We start from the raw sequence: 20,132 nt of genomic DNA on the forward strand, positions 1-20,132 counted from the left end.
GCCTCTCACCTTCTTGTGGGTACACTCACATCAGCAAGTGTATAGAGAGGAGTTAGGCTTGAAGTCAAGTAGTGCAGATGAGGAAAGGGGACCAAGTTCATGGTGATCTCATTCAGATCCATATTAAGTGGTCCTTCAAATCTTGCGGAGCTGAGGGAGAAATTATATTATTTACAACAGAATGCTTGGGCACAAATTCATATCTTTCGCTGTTTGCCATTGTGGTCCCCTACCACATTTGTAACATAGAAGAAATATAAACATAGTAAAGAGTATACAGAGAAAGAGTATGAAGAGTATCTTAACTTTCTCAAATCCCCTCTATATAGTGGAGTATTTCAGAATCTGTAATACAGATGCCCTGTTATTACGCTATGTCAGCTGTTAGTGAGATGGGAGTGATTACTTCCAACTATGCATACACATACCCAGCATCTCGGTGGATTTGTAGGATCCCTCCCTCCTTGAGGAATGAATATTTGGGCTGCAAAGGGGTGACTTTTTTATTTTTTTTATTTTACATGCTGCTTTGTGTAAAGTGTATTTTTAAAACTCCTTTAAAGGATACATGACACCAATCTGAAAAAGAAAGGCTCTACTCACCTGGGACTTCTTGCAGCCCCTAGAAGTGTCTCTGTCCAGCGCCCCGAGGGATCTTACAGAGAGGACAGCGGCAGCCTGGAACAGAGCAGAACTTCAGGCGCCTGAACAGAGACACTTCTAGGGGCAGTAAGAAGTCCCAGGTGAGTAGAGCCTTTCTTTTTCAGATTGGCCTCATGTATCCTTTAGCCATTTCAGCTTGGGGGGATTTTTCACCTTATGCATCAGAGCAATTTTCACCTCCCATTCATTCGCTAATAACTTTATCACTACTTATCACAACTTATTGATCTATATCTTGTTTTTTTCCACCACTAATTAGACTTTCTTTGGGTGGTACATTTTGCTAAGAATTATTTTTTTATAAATGCATTTTAAAGAGAATCTGTATTGTTAAAATCGCACAAAAGTAAACATACCAGTGCGTTAGGGGACATCTCCTATTACCCTCTGTCACAATTTCGCCGCTCCTCGCCGCATTAAAAGTGGTTAAAAACTGTTTTAAAAAGTTTGTTTATAAACAAACAAAATGGCCACCAAAACAGGAAGTAGGTTGATGTACAGTATGTCCACACATAGAACATACATCCATACACAAGCAGGCTGTATACACCCTTCCTTTTGAATCTCAAGAGATCATTTGTGTGTTTCTTTCCCCCTGCAGTTCTCATGCACTGAAGTTTCAGGCTGCTCGTTTCTTCCTGCAAACAGCTTTGCCTGTAATTCCTCAGTATGTGAAAGCCCAGCCAGCTCAGAGGACGATTTATCCAGCTTGTAAAAGATAAGAGAGAAGAGAGAAGCTGCCCTGTTCTAAATAATACACAGGCAGTGTGCATAGAAGGGCCTGGAAGGGGGAATTCATAGCAGAACCACAACACTGAAGAACTTGGCAGCCTTCCAGACACAGGCTGACAAGTCTGACAGGGGAAAGATACATTGATTTATTACAAGAGACTGTGATAGTAGAAAGTGCTGCAGTAAGCCAGAACACATTAGAATAGCTTTTGGAACTTGTAGGATGATAAAAAACAGGATGCAATTTTTGTTACGGAGTCTCTTTAAAAGGATTAATAAGAAACAAATGGAAAAAATGCATTATTTCTCAGTTTCCTTTATAGCTTTAAAATAACCCATGCTACCATAATTAAAACCTATGTATTTTATTTGCCCGTTTGCCTCGGTTTTGACACCAATTAAACTTTGTCCCTATCACAATGTATGGCGCCAATATTTTATTTGGAAATAAAGGTGCATTTTTTCCGTTTTGCGTCCATTACTATTTACAAGCTTATAATTTAAAAAATGTTCGTAGTATACCCCCTTCAGATGCATATTTAAAAAGTTCAGACCCTTAGGTATAACTATTTGTCTTTTTTTTTCTTTTTAATTGTAATTTTTTTTTCCATTAAAAATTTTATTTGGGTAATATTTTGGTGTGGGAAATAAACAGTTAATTTTTAATGTTATTATATGTGTAAATTGTAATGTAAAAAATATGTAGATGTAGTTTTGCCATTTGGCCACAAGATGGCCACTTGAGGTTTTTTTTTCTCCTTGTGCTTCTCGCTAAGCGTTTTTACGTGCAGAAAGACTGAAGCCTCTAGTAAGAGCGCTTCGGTTTTTCTACTGGGGACACGGATCAGTGATCGGGTACCATGGTCCTGTTCACTGATCCCAGGGCTACCAGGGGACAGCGCGGGAGCGCACCGAAGCATGGCACCGCAGCAGAGCAGCCGCCCGGACGTGAGCTTCACGTCTGGGCGGAGAAATGGTTAAGCTCCAGTAGCTGCAGACTGAAGCTGAAAGATAATATTTAATTGCATTCAGCTCAAAAATGGTCTGGGTTCAGTAACCCTTTAAGGTCCCTTCATTGGCCAGACAGAATTATTATTGATTTATAAAGTGCCAACATATTCCGTGGCACTGAATTAAAAGGGTGTTGTTAAATTATCACAGCTATTGCATTTTTGTAAACCTTTTCAAAAACCACAATACTAAATAGCACATATAATTTCTGAGAATATTACTTTGTTCAGTGCAGCATGACAATATTTTTATATTAGCTGTGGTTCTATGATGCTGCAGAGAATTTGAGAGGATTTAGTGGGAAATATCTAAAGCTATGCATATTTGCAGCCAACATGCTAATTATGATTAAAGGCCGGGCACAGCTGTTTTATATGAATCATAATAATAATAATAAAAAAGAAAATGGTGTTTTTTGCAAAATAAAATAGAGATATACTTGCAGCATGGATCTACAGCTTCTCAGTTGCTTCTCCACAATCTCCAGTTCCTTGCATTCCTGTGTGCAACCCAGTGGGCAAATGTTTACAACTATGCTAAATTGAGTTGACTTCTAAAACTCATTACTCTACAGGTAATCCTGAAAGATTGGGATGTATCAAATCTTTTCACTGATCTCCAAGTCAGAGAAAAAGAAAATGGTAACAGAGCGTTTTTTTTTTTTTTAAGCTGGAAATCCATTTGCACCTACCCGCCCCACTCCCCATGATACTGCCATCCTATATAATAAAACGTATGTGTGTGTGTCCTTGCTTCCAGACTTGACAGCTTGCTGTCTGTGAACCTCATTGCATTGTGGGTAATAAGACCTTTGTTCAACTGACAAGCAAGCAACATCGCCCTGTGTGCATATACTTCAGACAGCAGTGGGGCACGGGCGAGCGGGGCGTATCTGTGCACTTGTTCCTTGGGGGGGGGTGGGCACATCGGTTGTGGCCTAGCATCGGTTTTTAATGGGTGGGCCTATTTACTAGTGGAAAAGAAATGGATCAATAACTGCCTTTTACAAGTTGAAAAGCATCTGGCATCTTCCCCAACCAGTTTACCTGAGAATAGGGGTGGGCCACAAGTTCCAGATTAATGGAATTTCTCACTTGCTCTGCCTTATGGGAAATGACGTGGCGTAGACTGCCACTGTACCAGACTTCACCAGGAATTGCATAGTGGACACTTTACTAGAGCAGAGAGCAGTGTTGTGGTGTATATGTAAACAGGTATTTAGCATTTGTCCCTTCAACTCTTATTCAGTCTTATTCCTGTAATTTACACCTAGTCATACAAAACTCTATAGGGCTCTTTGGATATTACCTGGTGAGATTTAAAAGCAAATTTGCTACAATATTGTTCATGGCATCAAATGGTTTCTCCGCCTCTTTCACACCACCTTTACTAGAGGTTACGAGACTATTTGCTTTTATGCTTCCAAGTTTTCCGGAGTTTGCCATCTGGTGGATTTTGTTCACGATGTCTACCAATGACTTAATGTTGAAAAAAAAAGAAAGAAAATCATGTTATGAAAAATCTTCTGCAACATTTGAAAATGTAAAAAGACCACATTCTGCAAACAACAGTTTGTACGGTTCAGGAAAGTCTAAACAATTAACACCACAGAGTGTAGCTCATCCAGCAATAAGTAAAATGCATCAAATGTTTAGTGTGTCTAAAACAGCATTAATAGCACTGTTAACTACTATAGGGTGGGTTAATGGTGGGTGTGGTTTTCTTTAGGGGGTATGCTATTGACATTATTCATGCTCTTTTTGACACAATCAACTTTTGATGAATGTTACTTATTGCTGGATGAGCACAACTCTGTGTGGTTACATACCCAATTTTCTTCTTGCAGAAGCGCCCATATTTTAATCAAGTCCGCCAATTAACCTTTATGGGGATGTGGGGTGTAATATTTATACTTAAAGAGGAACTCCAGCCTAAACAAACATATTGTCATTAAGTTACATTAGTTATGTTAATTCAAATAGATAGTAATATAATCTCTTACCCACCCTGTTTTAAAAGAACAGGCAAATGTTTGATTTCATAAGGGCAGCCATCTTTTTGGTTGAAAGGAGGTGACCGGGAGCATGAGACACAGTTCCAACTGTCCTGTATCCTGATCACCCCTTCCAGTTGCTAGGCAACGTGAACAACAACATAGGAAATCCCATCATGCTCTGCACAGAATCAGGGGGAAAAAGCCCGGGCTTTTCTTCCTTGATGGGTGGAGCTTAGATAAAAATGCAGCTAAAAATGATGCTTTGGTAAGAAAAACAAAGTTCTGATGCTGTAAAACTGTTAAAGAAACACCAAGCCTTTTCAGTGCTGCTGAGTAGATTTTTAGTCCGGAGGTTCACTTTAAAGAGCACCTGACGTGACATGTGACAAAATGAGATAAACATATACACATTTGGTACTAGCCCTACTAAGAAATTTTCTGTTTTCCAACACAGCTTGAGTTAAAAAAGTTGACTTGTTATTAATGCAAAAGTGCTTCTGGAACAGCTTGTCAATTCAGTCCGGTTTCCTAAAAGGTTAATAGAAACCAAAAGGCTGCTATCTGTCATGGAGAAGGCAGAAAAATGAATTTTAAAGTACTTTAAAGAAAAAAGTACTTTAAGAAGAAAATAATACATTAATTGAATCCATAGTGATTTATATTTTTATTTTTAAAAATAGTTAAAAACCTATATATAAAATATATATAAATCTGTAAATTACAAAAATAATCATAAGCAATATAGCAATGCTAAGAAATGCCAAAAGACCCACTCTCAGGCAGACCAGTCCTAATCCACATAGAACATAAATGGATTGGTTTCTGAACATACAGAATAGGCTGTACACTTCCTTGGCAGCACTGTAAATTTGGCCATAGCCACAAACTCCATTAAGGAAGGCAAGAAGTAAGGAAGACAAAACACAGCAATAAGAAATATAGAAAAATAGAGGCAGAAAATGTAAGGAAGGAATATATAGCAATTTATGTGTAGAGCTTAAATGACAACTCAGCAAAAAATTGTAAATATACATAGCCGTGTTTCCCCGAAAATAAGACACTGTCTTATATTAATTTTTGCTCCAAAAAATGTGCTAGGGCTTATTTTCAGGGGATGTCTTATTTTGGCAGAAACACACTAAGGAAGAACACATGGCTATTGGGAAAACTTATTTGTGCACAATATGTGAGTTTTATACAACATCTGAATCTCACTTCACATTTGCTGATAAAAGACAAATGATAGAGTACAATGGCAAAGTCACTGTACTGTTTGCTGAGGTTCAGAATTCTACTCCCAGACGCACACTCTTATCTAACTCAGATCTATAGTAAGGAGATGACAGGCACATGCTTGAGATTCCTGCCACTGCTGTATTGTCTGAGGAACAAGCTGAGCAGAAGAGAGAGAGAGGACAGCTAGCATATGCAGCTAAAGAAAGAGTCACATCTTTCTCCATACTAATGCTGCTGAGTGGTGCTGGCAGAAGTTCCCTCTCCATACAGTTTCCTTCTTCCTTCCACACAGCAGCTCTTTCTCACACCCTCCCACTGTTCCAGAACAAATAACAGAGATGACAGTAGCAGGGGAGGACTGGCCAGGGGGGAAAGGGGGAGATTTCCCCCCAGGCTGCCTCTCATTTTATGATTTAGGGCTGGTACAGCGCCTGCTGCATTCAGGTTTTTGTATAAGGCAATGTGAAACATTAGGCTGGCTGAGAGAAATAAAGGTGCAATTACGGAGCAATTAGAGTACGGGTAAGCTGGTAAATGTACACAGCAAGATGCAGAGCAGAGGCTTGCCTGCAGGGTCCATAGAAAAAAAAAACTGTCTGCTTTCACACCATCAGGGTGCGTTTCCACTAACGCGAATTCGCATGCGTTCCCCGCATGCAAATTCGCATAACCAATAAAAGTGAATGAGCCTGTGTCCACTTGTCAGGAAAACGGAGCGTTTTCTTGTGCAGGAAAAATCTGCTCAGCAGAGCCATCCGAATTCGGACACCGCACACACGCATGCGATTTGCATACAATGTATTTAATAGGGAATTCACATGGTGTTTTTTCATGCGAATTTTCATGTGAATTCGCATACGATTTCGCATGGAATCAATGAAAAAGCACACAAGCACTGACATGGTTAACCACTTCCCGACCGCCATATATACAATTGGCGGCCGGGAAGTGCACCCCGCAAGGACCGCCGTATAGACAAATGGCGGCGGTCCTTGTAGGGGCATGGGCGGAGCGATCGCGTCATCCGTGACGCGATCCTCCGCCTCCGCCTGGCGCCGCTCACTCACCGCAACATCCCGCCGGCCATACGGAAGCGCCGGCGGGATGTTAACCCGACGATCGCCGCATACAAAGTGTATAATACACTTTGTAATGTTTACAAAGTGTATTATACAGGCTGCCTCCTGCCCTGGTGGTCCCAGTGTCCGAGGGACCACCAGGGCAGGCTGCAGCCACCCTAGTCTGCACCAAGCACACTGATTTCCCCCCCCCCTGCCCCAGATCGCCCACAGCACCCATCAGACCCCCCCTGCCCACCCTCCAGACCCCTGTTTGCACCCAATCACCCCCCTAATCACCCATCAATCACTCCCTGTCACTATCTGTCAACGCTATTTTTTTTTTATCCCCCCCCCTGCCCCCTCCTGATCACCCCCCCCACCCCTCAGATTCTCCCCAGACCCCCCCCAGACCCCCCCCCCATGTACTGTATGCATCTATCCCCCCTGATCACCTGTCAATCACCTGTCAATCACCCGTCAATCACCCCCTGTCACTGCCACCCATCAATCAGCCCCTAATCTGCCCCTTGCGGGCAATCTGATCACCCCCCCCACACCAATAGATCGCCCGCAGATCCGACATCAGATCACCTCCCAAATCCATTGTTTACATCTATTCTCTCCTCTAAACACCCACTAATTACCCATCAATCACCCATCAATCACCCCCTATCACCACCTGTCACTTTTACCTATCAGATCAGACCCTAATCTGCCCCTTGCGGGCACCCAATCACCCGCCCACACGCTCAGATTGCCCTCTGACCCCCCCTTATCAATTCACCAGTGCATTAATTACATCTGTTCTTCCCTGTAATAACCCACTGATCACCTGTCAATCCCCTGTCAATCACCTATCACCCATCAATCACCCCCTGTCACCCCCTGTCACTGCCACCCATCAATCAGCCCCTAACCTGCCCCTTGCGGGCAATCTGATCACCCACCCACACCATTAGATCGCCCGCAAACCCGCCGTCAGATTACCTCCCAAATGTATTGTTTACATCTGTTATCTTCTCTAAACACCCACTAATTACCCATCAATCACCCCCTATCACCACCTGTCACTGTTACCTATCAGATCAGACCCTAATCTGCCCCTTGCGGGCACCCAATCACCCGCCCACACGCTCAGATTGCCCTCAGACCCCCCCTTATCAATTCGCCAGTGCATTAATTACATCTGTCCTTCCCTGTAATAACCCACTGATCACCTGTCAATCACCTGCCAATCACCTATCACCCATCAATCACCCCCTGTCACTGCCACCCAACAATCAGCCCCTAATTTGCCCCTTGCGGGCAATCTGATCACCCACCCACACCAATAGATCGCCCGCAGATCCGACATCAGATCACCACCCAAGCGCAGCGTTTACATCTATTCTCTCCTCTAAACACCCACTAATTACCCATCAATCACCCATCAATCACCCCCTATCACCACCTGTCACTGTGACCCAGCAGATCAGACCCTAATCTGCCCCTTTGCGGGCACCTAATCACCCGCCTACACGCTCAGATTGCCCTCAGACCCCCCTTATCAATTCGCCAGGGTATTATTTACATCTGTCCTTCCCTGTAATAACCCACTGATCACCTGTCAATCACCTGTCAATCACCCATCAATCACCCCCTGTCACTGCCACCCATCAATCACCCCCTGTCACTGCCACCCATCAATCACCCGCTGTCACTGCCACCCATCAATCAGCCCCTAACCTGCCCCTTGCGGGCAATCTGATCACCCACCCACACCAATAGATCGCCCGCAGATCCGACGTCCGATCACCTCCCAAGTGCAGTGTTTACATCTGTTCTCTACCCTAAACACCCACTAATTACCCATCAATCACCCCCTGTCACTGCTACCTATCAGATTAGACCCCTATCTGCCCCTAGGGCACTCAATCACCCGCCCACACCCTCAGAATGCCCTCAGACCCCAGCCCTGATCACCTCGCCAGTGCATTGCTTGCATCTATTCCCCCCTCTAATCACACCTTGAGACACCCATCAATCACCTCCTGTCACCCCCTAGCACACCTACCCATCAGATCAGGCCCTAATTTGCCCCGTGTGGGCTCCTGATCACTCGGCCAAACCCTCAGATCCCCCTCAGACCCCCTTCCGATCACCTCCCTAGTGCATTGATTGCATCTATTTTCCCCTCTAACCACCCCCTGAGACACCCATCAATCACCTCCTGTCACCCCCCTAGCACTCCTATCCATCAGATCAGGCCCAATACAACCTGTCATCTAAAAGGCCACCCTGCTTATGACCGGTTCCACAAAATTCGCCCCCTCATAGACCACCTGTCATCAAAATTTGCAGATGCTTATACCCCTGAACAGTCATTTTGAGACATTTGGTTTCCAGACTACTCACGGTTTTGGGCCCGTAAAATGCCAGGGCGGTATAGGAACCCCACAAGTGACCCCATTTTAGAAAAAAAGTCACCCCAAGGTATTCTGTTAGGTGTATGACAAGTTCATAGAAGATTTTATTTTTTGTCAAAAGTTAGCGGAAATTGATTTTTATTGTTTTTTTTTCACAAAGTGTCATTTTTCACTAACTTGTGACAAAAAATAAAATCTTCTATGAACTCGCCATACACCTAACGGAATACCTTGGGGTGTCTTCTTTCTAAAATGGGGTCACTTGTGGGGTTCCTATACTGCCCTGGCATTTTAGGGGCCCTAAACCGCGAGGAGTAGTCTAGAAAACAAATGCCTCAAAATGACCTGTGAATAGGACGTTGGGCCCCTTAGCGCACCTAGGCTGCAAAAAAGTGTCACACATGTGGTATCGCCGTATTCAGGAAAAGTAGTATAATGTGTTTTGGGGTGTATTTTTACACATACCCATGCTGGGTGGGAGAAATTTCTATGTAAATGGACAATTGTGTGTAAAAAAAATCAAACAATTGTCATTTACAGAGATATTTCTCCCACTTAGCATGGGTATGTGTAAAAATACACCCCAAAACGCATTATACTACTTCTCCTGAGTACGGCGGTACCACATGTGTGGCACTTTTTTACACCCTAAGTACGCTAAGGGGCCCAAAGTCCAATGAGTACCTTTAGGATTTCACAGGTCATTTTGCGACATTTGGTTTCAAGACTACTCCTCACGGTTTAGGGCCCCTAAAATGCCAGGGCAGTATAGGAACCCCACAAATGACCCCATTCTAGAAAGAAGACACCCAAAGGTATTCCGTACGGAGTATGGTGAGTTCTTCGAAGATTTTATTTTTTCTCACAAGTTAGCGGAAAATGACACTTTGTGAAAAAAAAACAATTAAAATCAATTTCCGCTAACTTGTGACAAAAAAATAAAATCTTCTATGAACTCACCATACTCCTAACGGAATACCTTGGGGTGTCTTCTTTCTAAAATGGGGTCATTAGTGGGGTTCCTATACTGCCCTGGCATTTTAGGGGCCCTAAACCGTGAGGAGTAGTCTTGAAACAAAAATGACCTGTGAAATCCTAAAGGTACTCATTGGACTTTGGGCCCCTTAGTGCAGTTAGGGTGCAAAAAAGTGCCACACATGTGGTATCGCCGTACTCGGGAGAAGTAGTATAATGTGTTTTGGGGTGTATTACCTCTGTAAATGACAATCTTTTGATTTTTTTACACACAATTGTCCATTTACAGAGGTATTTCTCCCACCCAGCATGGGTATGTGTAAAAATACACCCCAAAACACATTGTACTACTTCTCCCGAGTACGGCGATACCACATGTGTGGCACTTTTTTGCACCCTAACTGCGCTAAAGGGTCCAAAGTCCAATGAGTACCTTTAGGATTTCACAGGTCATTTTGAGAAATTTCGTTTCAAGACTACTCCTCACGGTTTAGGGCCCCTAAAATGCCAGGGCAGTATAGGAACCCCACAAATGACCCCATTTTAGAAAGAAGACACCCCAAGGTATTCCGTTAGTAGTATAGCGAGTTCATAGAAGATTTTTTTTTTTTTTGTCACAAGTTAGCGGAAATTGATTTTAATTGTGTTTTTTCACAAAGTGTCATTTTCTGCTAACTTGTGACAAAAAATAAAATCTTCTATGAACTCACCATACTCCTAACGGAATACCTTGGGGTGTCTTCTTTCTAAAATGGGGTCATTTGTGGGGTTCCTATACTGCCCTGGCCTTTTAGGGGCCCTAAACCGTGAGGAGTAGTCTTGAAACGAAATTTCTCAAAATGACCTGTGAAATCCTAAAGGTACTCATTGGACTTTGGACCCTTTAGCGCAGTTAGGGTGCAAAAAAGTGCCACACATGTGGTATCGCCGTACTCAGGAGAAGTAGTATAATGTGTTTTGGGGTGTATTTTTACACATACCCATGCTGAGTGGGAGAAAGATCTCTGTAAATGGACAATTGTGTGTAAAAAAAATGAAAAAATTGTCATTTACAGAGATATTTCTCCCACCCAGCATGGGTATGTGTAAAAATACACCCCAAAACACATTATACTACTTCTCCTGAGTATGGCAATACCACATGTGTGGCACTTTTTTGCAGCCTAACTGCGCTAAGGGGTCCAAAGTCCAATGAGCACCTTTAGGCTTTACAGGGGTGCTTACAATTTAGCACCCCCCAAAATGTCAGGACAGTAAACACACCCCACAAATGACCCATTTTGGAAAGTAGACCCTTCAAGGTATTCAGAGAGGGGCATGGTGAGTCCGTGGCAGATTTCATTTTTTTTTGTCGCAAGTTAGAAGAAATGGAAACTTTTTTTTTTTTTTTTTGTCACAAAGTGTCATTTTCCGCTTACTTGTGACAAAAAATAATATCTTCTATGAACTCATTATGCCTTTCAGTGAATACTTTGGGATGTCTTCTTTCCAAAATGGGGTCATTTGGGGGGTATTTATACTATCCTGGAATTCTAGCCCCTCATGAAACATGACAGGGGGTCAGAAAAGTCATAGATGCTTGAAAATGGGAAAATTCACTTTTTGCACCATAGTTTGTAAACGCTATAAATTTTACCCAAACCAATAAATATACACTGAATGGTTTTTTTTTAATCCAAAACATGTTTGTCCACATTTTTCGCGCTGCATGTATACAGAAATTTTACTTTATTTGAAAAATGTCAGCACAGAAAGTTAAAAAAATCATTTTTTTGCCAAAATTCATGTCTTTTTTGATGAATATAATAAAAAGTAAAAATCGCAGGAGCAATCAAATAGCACCAAAAGAAAGCTTTATTAGTGACAAGAAAAGGAGCCAAAATTCATTTAGGTGGTAGGTTGTATGAGCGAGCAATAAACCGTGAAAGCTGCAGTGGTCTGAATGGAAAAAAAGTGGCCGGTCCTTAAGGGGTAGAAAGCCCTAGGTCCTCAAGTGGTTAAATTCGCACACAGCGTCATCCATGCGAAATCGTATGCGAATTTGCGGTAAAATTCGCATACAAAGGCATGCGATTTCGCTCCTGCATGCGAATTCGTCCGCGGAGAATCCGCGGCGATTTCCCATCGCACTAGTGGAAACGCACCCTTATAGTTCCCAACTGTCCCTCTTCTAAAGGGACAGTGCCTCTATGGACATAAGTGTGCATGTGTGTGGGTGTGGGGGGGGCGGGAATCTTGGGGAATTAATATGGCCATACATCTGTTGTCTTGGCGATCAACCAACTGTTTTGATAATTACTATCGGATTAGGTGAAAATCGGTGCCGCTACAAGCATGCCCAATTGACGATTTGACTGATTTTGGTCGGAATTTGGTTGAATCTGAGATGCTGGGAAATCTCAGGCCGATGTGGTTGATTTGGTGCGCAGCGGTAACGACGTGCGATAATCACGAACAACTGACACAATGGAAACCCCTTGCTGTCATCCCTCCAAATGTATTATGTGACCCCTAGTGCCTGTGCAGTTATACTTTACCTGTCACCCTGCCCTGAAAGTGTCCTTACTGTATTTCCACATGGGCGCCCCACATGACTACTGGCATGCAGCACGTGGGGTGCATGTCTGATGTCATTTGAGCTGGGGCTGCCATGGAAACGGGCCTCTAGTTTGTGTTTCCCCCCAGGCTGAAAGGTTCCAGTCCTCCTCTGGACAGTAGCCAGCACATTTCGCTCACCGGGGGGGGGGGGGGGGGGGGGGAGCTTGCAGAGGGGAGGGGAGAGAGTGACAGCAACACTGGTGGATGGGAAGGGACAAAGACAGCCGAGGCTGACATTGTCCAGGGATGAGTCCATCCACACACTGCTTCCCTGGCTGCTTCTTCCTATTGCTCAGCTGTGTCCCCTCCTCTCTGCCACTAGGGCTTATTTTCAGGGTGGGGCTTACATTTCCAGCCTGCTTGAAATCTGAGCTAGGTTTTACTTTCGGGGGAGGTTTTACTTTCAGGGAAACACGGTATACACACCGTATATTACATTTTTCGCATACGGTAGTAAAACGCACTATAAATTACTTTTTTCCTGTCACTTACAGTAGTGAAAATCTGACAGATCTGCCAGGCTTTGGTCTAGTCCACAACATATACAAACATTCTGTTTTCCACTTACATAAATAATGTATATCATGGATGAAATCGCACCCCTCACCAATGTCCGCCCACACCGTGTCAGTCGCCAACCCTGGCTGACCAAAGCTACTAAACAGCTAAAGGGGTGCTCTAGGGTAGCTAGAAAAACTAATACTAATGAGGATTTCATTACTTACAAAAAAGAGTTGAACAAGTTTAAAACCGCTCTCTCTTCTGCAAAACAATCATACTTCTCCTCCCTCATATCCTCCCACTTGCACAAGCCAAAGCGCCTGTTCAGTACTTTCAACTCCCTTCTCCGTCCACCCCCTCCTCCTCCTTCTTCATGCTTATCAGCTGAAGAATTTGCAACATACTTTACAGATAAAATTGCAAAAATCCGTAGTGTGTTTTCCATGCAGACATCAAACTCCATCTCCACTCCTCTTGTTTACTGCTCTCTTTCCAGTTTCTCTCCACTCTCCGAACATTTGCTCCCTTCCCTTATCTCCAAATCCCATCTAACCACCTGTTCTTTGGATCCTATCCCATCACATCTCATTCCACAGCTATCCACATCCCTCATCCCTGCCCTAACATCGCTGTTTAACCTATCCCTCTCCACCGGAATTTTTCCATCCTCACTCAAGAGGGCTGTTGTAACACCACTACTTAAAAAAAACCATCTCTAGACCCCACCGAACTTGCTAACTACCGCCCAGTGTCACTTCTTCCATTTGCATCTAAATTACTTGAACGCCACAATCATGCTGAACTAAGTCAGTATTTATCTGCAAATTCCTTGCTTGATCAGTTCCAATCTGGCTTCCGGCCAAACCACTCCACAGAAACAGCCCTCACCAAAGTAGCTAATGATCTCCTCACAGCTAAATCCAAAGGCTATTATTCCATACTCATCCTTCTAGATCTGTCATCAGCATTCGACACTGTCGACCACACTCTACTCCTACAGATCCTTTCATCTATAGGAATAAAGGACCCCTCTCTCTCCTGGATATCTTCCCACCTCTCTGGAAGGTCTTTCACTGTTTCTTATTCAGATCAGGCCTCCTCTTCACATCCTCTGTCTGTAAGGGTACCTCAAGGCTCTGTCCTCGGTCCCCTCCTCTTCTCCATCTACATGCACGGTCTTGGTAACTTAATCAGCTCATTTGGTTTCCAATACCACCTATATGCAGACGATACACAACTGTACCTCTCGGCCCCAGACCTTAACTCCCTCCTCACACGGGTTCCCGACTGCCTGTCCGCTATTTCCTCTTTCATGTCCTCTCGCTTCTTAAAACTTAATATGAATAAAACTGAACTAATAGTCTTTCCACCATCCCTGTCCACCCCTTTGCCTGATATTACAATAAATGTTAACAACACGTCTATAACACCAGTTCCCAAAGCACGGTGCTTGGAGGTAATATTTGATTCTTCTCTCTCATTTACTCCTCACATTAACTCCCTAACCAGCTCCTGCCATTTCCAACTGAAAAACATAGCACGTATCCGACCTTTTCTCTCCCATGACACAACCAAAATGTTAGTACATGCTCTTATTATATCTCGATTGAACTGTTGCAATATATTGTTTGGTGGACCTCCAACTAACCGACTAACACCGCTCAATTCTGTACTGAACTCTGCTGCTCGACTCATTCATCTCTCCTCTCGCTTTTCCTCTGCTGACCCTCTCTGTCAAGCTCTTCACTGGCTACCAATTAATGAGAGGATTCAGTTCAAACTCTTAACCCTAACCTACAAAGCTCTCCATAATCTCTCTCCCCTGTACATCTCCTCACTAGTCTCCAGATACCAACCCAACCGCAATCTCAGATCTGCACACGAGCTTCTTCTATCCTCTTCTACAATTACCTCCTCACATTCACGTGTACAAGACTTCTCACGTGCCTCACCCCTGCTCTGGAATGCCCTTCCACAACACATCTGCCACTCTCCCACCTTTGAAATCTTTAAACGCTCCCTCAAAACCCACCTTTTCCGACAAGCATATTCTCTAGCTTAGGCCATGCACCCACTAAATAACCTAATTACGCACTGCCTGTACATATACTGTATACATTCCCCACCTCTTGTTTCCACCCCATTCCTTTAGAGTGTAAGCTCGCAAGGGCAAGGCTCTCACCCTTTTGTGTCATGGAATGTTATTAATTTAATTGCTTGCACACTGTTGACATTTATACATTTTAGTCATCATGCTAAATCAAATTGTAATCAGCAGTGCTGTATCTTGTATCAGTGTTCATATTTGATGTATATCATTGTCTGTATCATTATTTATCCCTTGTTTGTTTTCTTACATTGTACAGCGCCACGGAATATGTTGGCGCTTTATAAATAAATAATAATAATACTTCAACATAACTTGTATCCATACCAAGGGCACAAAAACTTACACACAGCACTAACATACAGCTTCTTACTTGGTTTTCTATGGGAAGCACACAATCTGCATGTTCAGTGAGTTCTCGCATGGCTAGAACACTATTGTAAGGAGATGTGATAACATCATCTTCAGCAGATGGATAGACGGAGGTGACAAACCGGTACACTTCAGGGTATTCATCCTCAAGCACATTCAGCACAGATGTACCTAAACCAGATCCTGTTCCTGAGAGGAAAGATCAACAGAATCTCAATCAGCATGTTACTTATTATAGTTGAATTCATGATTCAAGCACTTTATTGTCATTGTGTAACACAACAAAATTATTGTCCTTACCCCCTCCCATTGAATGAATCACAAAGAAACATTGAAGACAATCGCATTGCTCTGCTGTCCTTCTCAAATTCTCCACAATTTGTTCGCGGTACTGAGAACCATACAGCTTGTGACCAACTGCCCTGCATATATAAACATATAGGTATGCAAATAATTAGGGTGGTATTTGGAAACTGGTGTAAGGGGGAGAGAAATTATCAAGAAATTTGTAGGGTAGAGTTAGAAGTAGACTCTATGGTTAACTGTCAGACAGTGATAGCCAATCCCCCTAATAATATCCCCTCATTTACGCCTTATCCTACCCTGTAATAATAACCTCTTCCTAATGCCTAATCTTTCCCTTAAAGTTATCCCCTTCCTAACACCTAATCCTAACCTTCCCCTTACCATCAACCCCATCCTACTGCCTAACCTTGCTCTGTAATGTTAATCCTTTCCTGGCACTCAAGTCTGTGCTGAAAGGAAAAACATTTTTTACACTGCGTTCCACTGCATTTACACTGCGTTCCAAATTATTATGCAAGTTCTATTTAAGTGTCAAAGTTTAAATATTAAATAGACAGGTGCATACCAACACCCAGTGTTCTCCCCAGGCTAAATTATGTGGGCAGGCCGCCTGGGTATTTTGAAACCCCGTCCGGCTGTTGGTATGCACCTGTCTAGCTACTAGCAAATGCCAGTGTTGTAACGTAAACTGCAGGCAGGGGCGCTTCCCAGCCTGCTATCAATCAGCAAAAGCCATCATTGTACAGTGCAGGAGCGCTCCTCTGCCTGCGTGACCTCACCTTCCTAGTGGAACTGTGATTGGCTGGGCGAGTTGTAAGGGGCGGGACAATGTAAAAAGCAGCACGATCAAACATGGCAGCCAGCTGTATACACATGCAGGCAGGCTACTGCTGTGTAACTTGAGGCTCCCCAGCAAATCCTGGCAGTGCGTTTCCTCTGACCTGGGCTGGCTGCATGAATGTCAGCAGCCAGTCCCATCCTTTCCAGGCAGCTCCGAGGCTGACTCACACGTGATCAGGCAGTGCACAGCACTGAGTTCTGCTGCCCCTCCCCCTCTGTTTCACGGCTGCTTGTCTTCAACACAAGCTCTTCTGATGTGGGTGGGGAGAAGTTGAGAACTCTGCGGATAAAAGTAAAATGATTGCCATTCCACTGGTATGAGATCTCTGCTAATTTCCTCTAACCAGCAGGAGCACATTTTATCTGATATCTGTAAGGGTGCAGGGAGCTTTCAAGCTAGGGGACCTGTCAAAACAATGACTGTAGTGACCTGCAATTTAGATTAGCTGACTTGCTGGGGATGGAGGCTGCTGACTGCTTTCTGTCTCAAGCCCCATATTATTATTATATAATTATATATTGCTGACATCTTCTGCAGCACTGCACAGAGTATATTATGTCACTTAACTGTCCCTCAGAGGAGCTCACAATCTAATTCCTACTGTAGTCATACATGGAGTGCATGTATCGTAGTCTAGGACTAATTTTAGGGGGAAGCCATTTAACTTATCTGTATGTTTTTGGGATGTGGGAGGAAACCCACACAGACATGATGAGAACATACAAACTCCGTGCAGATAGTGCCCTGGCTGGGATTTCAACCGGGGACCCAGCGCTGCAAACAATCACCCCAGTATGAAATGCAACTATTACCACCCATATGCAGTATTCTCCTCGGGCTCTTTAAGACCGATGCTTCGCCTGGCTAATTTTGATGAGCACCTGGCTCGCCTCCTCATTCTCCTATATTGTAAGCAGAGTTGCACCAGCCTTGAATTACCCCCTTGCAGCTCGCACCCCATCCAGCTACTTTTTCTTGCCACCTGGCTGGAAAAAAATTCTGGGGAGAAAACTGGACACCTCTGATAACTATTTTGCCAGGTGACCCAGATTAAAAGAAAAACTACTAAAACATTAAGCAGACCATTTTCAAGCAATATGAGAAAGAAAAATGATCTCTCTTCTGCCAAAAAGTGTGAAATAGTTGAATGCCTTGTACAAGGTATGACAAGCTTTATATTTATTTTACTAGAGGTTATTAGGCATATGGAAGTAATAAACAATACAGGCACATTATTCCAGATTAAAAATAAAAATGAAGCTTCAGAATGATAATTCCACAAAGATGATATAAGAAACGTTCATAATGTCCATCTGTAATAGAACAATTATAACACAATTCTCAAAGAAAAAAAAAAAAAGAAAGTCAGACATCCTGGACTATAAAGATTGCGTATCATTTCTTTTGGAACTCCAATCATCCCAAAGTAGGTGACATTTCTCCATAGTATCAGACAATGGCCTCAATTCACTAAGATCATGCTGGAGATACTAAGGCAAGAGAAAACTTACCAGCACATATCGATCGGTATTTCCAGTGTTAATTCACTAAAGAAGCTTGCCTTATTAAGGTGTAGAGATAAGTTTTCACAGTGAAAGAGTTATCTTATCATTTCTGTCTTCAAGTTACCTCCTATGTAGTTATTTCCACATGCAGTATATAGGGCCTGTCTTTAATTTTAGAATTCTGTAGTTATTTTAGGGATTGAAGAGTTAACTTTAGAGATCTCTCCTTAACTTAAAGATAATCTGTACTCTAATATTCTTACAATAAAAAGCATACCATTCTATTCATTATTTTCTCCTGTGCCCCTCTGTGCTGTTTCTGCCACTCTCTGCTGCAATCCTGGCTTGTAATTAACAGCTTTAGGCAGTGTTTACAAACTAACCAGCTTCTAATAGGCTCAGCTAAGCATAGTGTATGAGTCATTCAGAGTATGCAGGGGGCCTGCAGAGGGTGTGTATCGCTTCTACCAATCACAAGCAGCCCTGCACATTCCACACAATCAAGCTTTAGCCCGACAAACAGGACAGAGGAAAGATACATTGATTTATTACAGAGACAGTGCAGTTAGGAAAGACTGCAGTAAGCCAGAGCAGATTAGAACAGGCATAGGAACTTATAGGATAGAAGAACTAAGGCTGAAAAATTTGTTACAGAGTCTCTTTAAAGAGAATCTGTATTGGTAAAAATCGCACAAAAGTAAACATACCAGTGCGTTAGGGGACATCTCCTATTACCCTCTGTCACAATTTTGCCGCTCCTCGCCGCATTAAAAGTGGTTAAAAACTGTTTTAAAAAGTTTGTTTATAAACAAACAAAATGGCCACCGAAACAGGAAGTAGATTGATGTACAGTATGTCCACACATAGAAAATACATTCATACACAAGCAGGCTGTATACACCCTTCCTTTTGAATCTCAAGAGATCATTTGTGTGTTTCTTTCCCCCTGCAGCTATCTTCCACTGAAGTGTCAGGCTGTTTCTTCCTGCAGAGTGCAGACAGCTCTGCCTGTATGTAATTCCTCAGTATGTGAAAGCCCAGCCAGCTCAGAGGAGGATTTATCCAGCTTGTAAAAGATAATAGAGCAGAGAGAAGCTGCACTAATCTTAATAACACACAGCAGTGTGCAGAGAGGGTCCTGGAGGGGGAGATGCATCACAGAACCACAACACTGAAGAACTTGGCAGCCTTCCAGACACAGGCTGACAAGTCTGACAAGAGAGAGATAAGTTGATTTATTACAGAGATGGTGATAGTAGAACGTGCTGCAGTAAGCCAGAACACATTAGAATAGCTTTTGGAACTTGTAGGATGATAAAAAACAGGATGCAATTTTTGTTACGGAGTCTCTTTAAAGACAGAAGAGTTAACTTTAGGTTTGCCTGGGGTAACATTTTTCCTGAACACTACATGCCTTATCACCATGGTGATAACTCTAGAAACGTTATTAGAGACAGGAGATAAGCTTAGTGAATTGAGGCCATTGTATGGAAAATAAAGTCAGATAACATAATATAAAAGAAAAGCTTTATATTTCATGAAAACTTAAAGAGACACTGAAGCGAAAAAAAGATTATGATATTATGATTTGTATGTGTAGTACAGCTAAGAAATAAAACATTAAGATCAGATACATCAGTCTAATTGTTTCCAGTACAGGAAGAGTTAAGAAACTCCAGTTGTTATCTCTATGCAAAAAAGCAATTAAGCTCTATGACTTTCAAAGTCGTGGAGAGGGCTGTTTTCTGACTTTTATTATCTCAACTGTTAGTGAACTATTTTCTTTTTCTCTGCCAGAGGAGAGGTCATTAGTTCACAGACTG

General features: G+C 42.8%; 1 protein-coding gene across 2 annotated transcripts in view; it reads right to left on the bottom strand.

Moving 5' to 3' along the window:
- The window catches only part of TUBE1 (tubulin epsilon 1), a 74,729-nt gene that overhangs the window by 23,981 nt on the left and 30,616 nt on the right, over window positions 1–20,132 (bottom strand). For both annotated transcript variants that reach the window (XM_068231318.1, XM_068231319.1), the window contains 4 exons: window positions 15,958–16,079; window positions 15,659–15,846; window positions 3,715–3,884; window positions 10–150 (listed from right to left, as the gene is read on the bottom strand). In XM_068231318.1, coding sequence (XP_068087419.1) covers window positions 10–150; window positions 3,715–3,884; window positions 15,659–15,846; window positions 15,958–16,079 — 621 coding nt within the window. The remainder of the gene's footprint in view (window positions 1–9; window positions 151–3,714; window positions 3,885–15,658; window positions 15,847–15,957; window positions 16,080–20,132) is intronic.

Source organism: Hyperolius riggenbachi, chromosome 4, assembly GCF_040937935.1.
Source record: "Hyperolius riggenbachi isolate aHypRig1 chromosome 4, aHypRig1.pri, whole genome shotgun sequence".
NCBI lineage: Eukaryota > Metazoa > Chordata > Amphibia > Anura > Hyperoliidae > Hyperolius > Hyperolius riggenbachi.